Source organism: Hypanus sabinus, chromosome 27 (assembly GCF_030144855.1).
Source record: "Hypanus sabinus isolate sHypSab1 chromosome 27, sHypSab1.hap1, whole genome shotgun sequence".
Taxonomy (NCBI): Eukaryota; Metazoa; Chordata; class Chondrichthyes; order Myliobatiformes; family Dasyatidae; genus Hypanus; species Hypanus sabinus.
Window position 1 is genome coordinate 40203506 of NC_082732.1, and position 7572 is coordinate 40211077.

At 44.6% G+C, this 7572-nt stretch overlaps 1 protein-coding gene across 1 annotated transcript in view; it reads left to right on the forward strand.

Moving 5' to 3' along the window:
* eno1a (enolase 1a, (alpha)) overlaps positions 1 to 408 on the forward strand; it is a 47398-nt gene extending 46990 nt beyond the window's left edge. The window contains exon 10 of the mRNA XM_059952294.1: positions 141 to 408. Coding sequence (XP_059808277.1) covers positions 141 to 210 — 70 coding nt within the window. The 3' untranslated portion in view covers positions 211 to 408. The remainder of the gene's footprint in view (positions 1 to 140) is intronic.
* Positions 409 to 7572: the final 7164 nt, after the last annotated feature.

Below are 7572 nucleotides of genomic sequence, written 5' to 3' on the forward strand. Positions count from 1 at the left end.
CACTCAGAGGAAATCCACATGGTCCTGCAGAGAACGTGCAAGCAGTGGCAGGAATTGATCGGTGATTTCTGGCGCTGTAAGGCGACTGCGCTGACTCTTGCACTACTGTTAATAACTTGTTTTAAAACTTCTCTCCACAGAATTGAGGAGGAACTTGGGCAGAAAGCTTGCTTCGCTGGCAGGAATTTCCGGAACCCCCTTGGCAAATAAACCAGGTGCGTCTTCAGCTGTCAGCCCAGCATTTCGAGTAGCTTTTACTTTCTTCTCCTGAGCAGCGGCAGAGTTGCTGTTTGTATTTGCCCGGTCGGTGTGCTGGAATGATCAGTGTACCAGAGGAAAGATAACAAGTCAGGCTGTGACATCTGCTGGTTGCTCTGGAGGATAATAAATGCAAGGCTTATATCATCACATCTGTTTGTCTGAAAGATTTTTTTTATTCATTCCCCCCCCCCCAAGACCACAACAACATCTGGATTATTATGAATTCTTGGAAAGCTGTTAGAATGTGCATTTTTATTAATGAACCACCAAAATGCTGTTTTAATTCAACCCAAGGTCCACAGTCTGGGCAGAGAGTGGTTTGAGACCATAAGACGTAGGATCAGATTTAAGCCACTCAGCCCTTTGCACCTGCTCCTCCTTTCCTCCTTTCAGTCATGGCTAACTTACTATCCCTGTCAACCCCATTCCCCTGACTTCTCCCCATAACCTCCGATGTCTTTATTAATCAAGAACCCAATATACCCAATGAATCGATCTCTACAACTGTCTGTGGCGATGAATTCCACACCCTCTGGTGAAGGAAATAACTCCTCCTCTGTCCTAAAGAGACATACTGTATAGTAGTTCTATTCTCAGGCTATGTCCTCTCCCACTAGAGGAAACATCCTCTCCACATCCACTGTATCTAGGCCTTTCAATATTCTAGATAAGTCAATATTCTTGTGTCCCGATGAAGGGTCTCAGTCCAAAACATTGAGTACTTATTAATTTCCATAGATGCTGCCTGACCTGCTGATTTCCTCCAGAATGTTATCCTTTCCTATTTTTTAGGTTTCAATGAGATCTCCCCTCATTCTTCTAAACCCCAGTGATTTCAGAATCATTCTTCCAAACCTCCTCTGGATCCTCCACAAAGTGAGCATGTACTTCCTTCGATATGGGGCCACGGCTGCTCGCAATACTCCAAATGTGGTCTGATCAGCACTTTATATGAAGCACCAGCATTATATGCTTGCTTTTGTATTCCAGTCCTCTTAAAATGAATGCTTACATTACGTTTGCCTTCCTTACCTTCAAATCAACCTCCACGTTAACCTTTAAGGAAATCCCAGCCCCTTCGCACCTCCAATTTCTGAATTCATTCCTTATTTAGAAAATAGTCTACATCTTTCTTCCTTATACCAAGACTTTCTGTCTTACTCTTTATTCAGAAGACTTCAGTAACTTCTCCTGCACTCTCCTTCCCCTTTATCCTCACTATTCCAAACTTTTGAGCCCACCCATCCATTTAGTTTAAAGCCCTAGTTGTCTAATTCACCGGGACTCTGGTCTCGGCGTGGTTCAGGTGAAGCCCATTCTATCAGAACAGCTCATTCCTTCCCCGATACTGGTGCCAATGTCCCACTTCTCTCACTGCTAATCTTTAAGCCATGCCTTTAACCCTCTCGTCTTATTAACCCTGTGCCAATTTGCATGTGGTTCAGGTAACAATCTAGAGATTATTGCCTTTTCGGTTCTGAGTTTTTATTTCGTCACTAGCTGTTCAAATTCCCTCAGCAGGATCTCTTTCCTTGATCTTCCCATGCTGTCGGTGTTTACATGGACCACGACAACCAGACCTTTCCCTCCCTAATCCAAATTCTTCTGCAGGTCCGATGAGATGTCCTGAACCAAGCAGACAAGCCAGCCTTTGGGACTCTCAATCCTTGTGACAGGAGTCATGTATGGTAACTAGGGGAGCCCTTATACTCGGGAGGTAAGACCATGAAATACAGGAGCAGAATTAGGCCATTTGGCCCATTGAGTCTGCTCTGCTATTTCATCATGGCTGATCCATTTTCCCTCTGGGTCCCAATCTCCTGCCTTCTCCCTCTATCCCTTCTAGCCCTGACTAATCAAGAATCTATCAACCTGCCTTAAGTACCCCCCACTGACTTGGCCTCCACAGCCGCTAGTGACAACAAATTCCACAGGTTCACCTCCCCCTCCCAGCTCCACCTATCACCTGGCATTCTCACTTCCCCTTCCCCCTTTCAAATCTACTCCTCAGCCTTTTTTCTCTCCAGTCCTGTCAAAGGGTTTTGGCCCAAAACGTTGACTGTACTTTTTTCCATAGATGCTGCCTGGCCTGCTGAGTTCCTCCAGCATGTTGTGTCTGTTCTACAGGCTCACCACTCTCTGGCTAAAGAAATTCCTCCTCATCTCCATTCTAAAAGGATGTCCGTTTATTCTGAAGCTGTGTCCTCTGGTCTAAAGACTCCCCCACCATAGGAAACATCTCCATGTCTACTCTACTGAGGCCATTTAAAATTTGATAGGATTCAATGAGGTCACCCCTCACTTTTCTGAATTCCAGTGAATAATGGTGACGTAGTGACATCAGCGCCGGACTCCGGAGCAAAGGTTCCCGAGTTCGAATCCAGTCGGGCTGCTCCCAGACACGCTTTCCATCTGTGCCGGGTTGGGTGTCGAGCTCGTAACTCAGCCTCGTAAAAATAAAAAATTAAAAAACACCACGCTGTGAGAAGGATGTGGGGGTCCACTCATGGAATCTTTTCTCCAAGACAACGACTTGAAAAAAGTGGTTGCTGAGGCTCTGGCGGTGGAACAGTAACTAGTTAACCGACCAACCAGCGCATCTCACGGGGCTGGAACACTGGGGTGAGAAGCCTGTGTGGTCACAGGGAGAATGTATAAACTGCACAGGCCACAACTATGATCAGCTGAATCTCGGGTCACTGTGCTCCAACCTCCATGAAGCCTGGATCCAGAAAGTTTCAGGGACCAGCTCTTGCCCTTTTTTTTTAACCGTCATTTTTATTTTGAATATTTAACTTTTGTAACGCTTCTAAGATTTGTAGCCACTTAATTTTAAGTAGGGCCTGAAAGGACTTCCGGATAATCTAGGGAGCTAATCTCATTCAAATGTATACATTTTTGATTTTATTCATTTAGAGATACAGTGTGAAACAGGCCCTTCCAGCCCATCTGTTTAACCCTAGCCTAATCACATGACAATTTACAATGAGCAGTTAATCTACTAACCGATACACCTTTGGACTGTGGGAGGAAGTTGGAGCACGTGGAGGAAGCCCACGCACTGACAGAGCAGACGTACAAACTCCTTGCCACATCTATATTAAAACATACACTGAAATGTGACGTTTGTCGTAACAGCCAACACAGCCGGGGATGTAAACACAAGCGATTCTACAGATGCTGTAAAGCCCTGCTGAAGGGTCTCAGCCCGAGACGTTGAGTGTTTATTCCCCTCCATTGATGCTGCCTGACCTGCTGAGCTCCTCCAGCGTTTTGTGTGTGTCGCCCAAGGACGTTTAGGGGGCAGCCCACAAGTGTTCCCCCACAGTGTGCTCAGCAGGGCAACAACAGAATCAAATACCACCAAAACCAGCCCCTCCCCACCTCACCCACACACACACAGGCCTCCAGTCCCAGCACAGTCTGCCTTTGGGTCTCTGGTCCTTGGCCCCAGACTCCCAGAGGCCTTTCATCAGCTCCTCCTAATTCGTAGGCGACAGTCAGCTTTCCGTGAGCATGATGGTTCTTGGCAATTTTTTCTGCTGAAGTGGTTTGCCATTGCGGCCTTCTGGGCAGTGTCGTTACAAGATGGGTGACCCCAGCCATTATCAACACTCTTCAGAGATTGTCTGCCTAGCGTCAGTGGTCGTTTAGCCAGTGATATGCACCAGCTGCTCCCGTGGCTTCACGTGACCCTAATCCAGGGGGTTGGGGCTCAGCAGGTCTTTCGTGGAGGGAAGAAATGCCTTACACCTCCTTTGGTAGAGACATATTTCCACCCCAACACCCACCACAGGTTCTATTTCGATCTGCAGTGGCAAATTAACCCAACAGTGCCACACTTTTGGGATGTGGAAGAAACCAGAGCATATAATGAATGTTCACTGCTCTGGGTGTTTATCATATCTGATGTTCCAAGGGCAAACTATGTTTGCTATTTCTTTTCCATTATTCTCTGATCCAAGCTCAGAAAAATTCAGCAAATGCACACTCAGTGCTCTCTTTACTAGGTACACCTGAACACCTACTTATTAATACTAATATCTAATCAGCCAATCACGTGGCAGCAACTCAATGGATAAAAGCAAGCAGACATGGTCAAGAGGTTCAGTTGTTGTTCAGACCAAACATCGGAATGGGGAAGAAATGTGATCAAAGTGACCTTGACCATGAAATGATTGTTAGTGACAGGGTGGTTTGAGTATCTCAGAAACTGCTGACCTCCTGGGATTTACATGCACAACATTCTCTAGAATTTCACAAACAAGAAAAAATCTGCAGATGCTGAAAATCCAAGCAACACACCAAGTGCTGCAGGAACTCAGCAGGCCAGGCAGCATCTGTGGGGAAAAAAGTACAGTTGATGTTCATGTACTTTTTTCCATAGATACTGCCTGGCCTGCAGAGTTCCTCCAGCATTTTGTGTGTGCTGCTCTAAAGTTTACAGAGAATGGTGCAAAAAAAAAACCTAAAAAAAATCCGCTGGGCAGCAGTTCTGCGGGCAAAAATGCCTCGTTAATGAGAGAGGTCGGAGGAGAATGGCCAAACTGGTTCAAGGTGACCGTAACTCAAATAACCTCATGTTGCAACAGAAGAGCATCCGAACATACAACGTGCCGAATCTTGAAGTGGATGGGCTATAGATGCAGAAGACCACAAGCATACAGAAATGCACTCAATGGCCAATTGATGAGGTACCTCCGAAACCATCACACTTCTGAACTGTTCATGAACCATTAGTGGTAGAGGCAGATACACCAGGGACATTTAAGAAACTCTCAGAAAGGCACATGAATGACAGATCAATGGAGGATTGTGGGAGGGTAAGGTTAGATTGACCTTAAGAGTAGGCTTAAAAAGTTGGCACAACATCTTGAGCCAAGAGCCTGTCTGTACTATAGTGTTCTATGTTTTAACCCATGAACATTACCTCACTATTCCTGTTTTGCACTTTTTTATTGTAAAGTATAGTAATTTCTATCTTGCACTACTGTTTTCACAATTCCACGACATGAGATAGCAGTGTAGTGGTTGTCACAACACTATTACAGAGCTTGTGACCAGGGTTCAGTTCCTGCAGCTATCTATAAAGAGTTTGTACGTTTTCCCTGTGACCACATGGGTTTCCTCCAAGTGCTCTGGTCTCTTCCCATAGTTCAAAGACATACAGGCAGGTTAGAAGGCTAATTGGTCACATGGGTGTAATTGGGTGGCAAGGGTTTGTTGGGCCGGAAGGGCCTGTTACGGTGCTGAATCCCTAACAAATCTGATTCAGATTCCGATTCATCTGCAGTCTCTATCATAGGAGAACGAGGGGACATTTGATAGAGCTGTACAAATTTATGGGGGATATAGATAGGGTAAATACAGCAGGCTTTTCCCCCTGAGGTTGGAGTAGCTTCAGGGAGAAGAGGTCATGGGTTAAGGGTGAAAGACAGAATGTTTAGGGGAACATGAGGGGGGATTTTCTTCACTCAGAGGGTGATGAGAGTGTGGAGTGAGCTGCCAGTGGAAGTGGTGGATGTGGGTTCAATTTTAATATTTATGAGAGATTTGGATGGGTCCATGGATCGGAGAGGTAAGGAGGGCTGTGATCTAGGTGCAGGTCGGGGGGACCAGGCAGACCAATAGTTCAGCATGAACTCAATGGGCCAAAGGGCCTGTTTCTATGCTATGGTGTTCGATGAACCTTAACATTTTACACACACTCAACACTTCAGGAACAGCTTCTTCCCCTCCGCCATTAGATTTCTGAATGGACATTGAACCCATGAACACTATCACATTATTTTTGCTCTCTTTTTGCACTACTTATTCCATTTATTATATATATATATATATATATATATATATCTCATAATTTATAGTTATGTATTGTTAAATATTACAATGTACTGAGGCCGCAAAACTCTCTCCACTTTCCACTTTGTGCTATCCTAGCAATGGGGTTTAGAGCTCCCTCCAATGGCTGCAAGCAATACTGCAAAGTCTGAAAGCAGCAAACCAGGTTCATAATTACAGTGTTCATCAGTTAAATTATATATTATCTGATTACACTTAACAACCCAGGTGAAACCAGTGGCATACAGTACTTAGCAAAAGTCTTAGCCACATGTAAAAAAAGTTCTGAAAATGTTTTTAAAAATAATGAAATGAAAAGTTTCTAAATACCAAAACAATTGCGATAAAGAGCAGTAAAGAGTAAAAAAAAACTAAATCGGAACAGTATTTAGTGTGTCTACCCTTTGCCTTTAAAACTGCATTATTTCTCTTAGGTACACTGTCATGCATTTTTATAAGAAAATTGTCTGCTGGGTTTTTCCAAGCATTTTTAAGAACTTGCCACAGTTCTTCTACAGACTTCGGCTGTCTCGCTTGCTTCTGTCACTCCAGATAATCCCAGACAGCCAGGATGTTGCGATCAGGGGGTCTGTGGAGGCCACGCCATCTGAAACCAAATAAAAATCAAGGGTGCCTTAGACTCTTGCACAGTAATGTAAATTCGGATAAGAACTGGAGGTGTGGCAGGAATATTACACCAGTCCGTAGCAGTGAGCAATCTGTTCAGCATTTTAACGCAGATTTGCATTGTTTAAAGATGCACTGTAGTTAAATAAATCATAAACAGATTATCTGATTGGTAACATGTTTCTAGTTCAAATTTATTTAATTAGAGATGCAGCATGGAAGAAGGCTGAACAACCCTTTGTGCTGCACTCCCCCCCCCCCCCCACCCCAGCAAACCTGCCTGTTTGACATTAACCTAACCACAGGACAATTTACAACGACCATTTGACCTGCTAACCATCTTTGGACTGTGGGAGGAAACCGGAGCACCCAGAAGAAACCCACGCGGTTCACGGGGAGGATGGGGGGGACATACAAACTCCATACTGACAGTACAGGAATTGAACTCTGAACTCCGGAGCACCCTGAGCTGTAATATTGTCCCGAGCAACTGTTGCTTGCAGAATTTAAGATAGTGATGAGAGGGCGGACTGGATAGATCAGCTGATTGAGTGGTGTCACACGCGATGTCAGACCCCCATCACCCAGGATAAGCCCATTTCTCATTGCTGCCATCCAGAGGAGGTACAGGAGACTGAAGGCACACACTCAATAATTTAGGAGTGACTTCTTCCTCTCTGCCATCCGATTTCTGAATGGACATTGAACCCATGAACACTACCCCAATACTTCTATTTTTCTCTTTTTGCACTACTTATTTAACTTTACGCACATGCACACACATGCTGGAATTTACAGTTTTTTATTATATATTGCAATGTACTGCTGCTGCATAATAGCAAA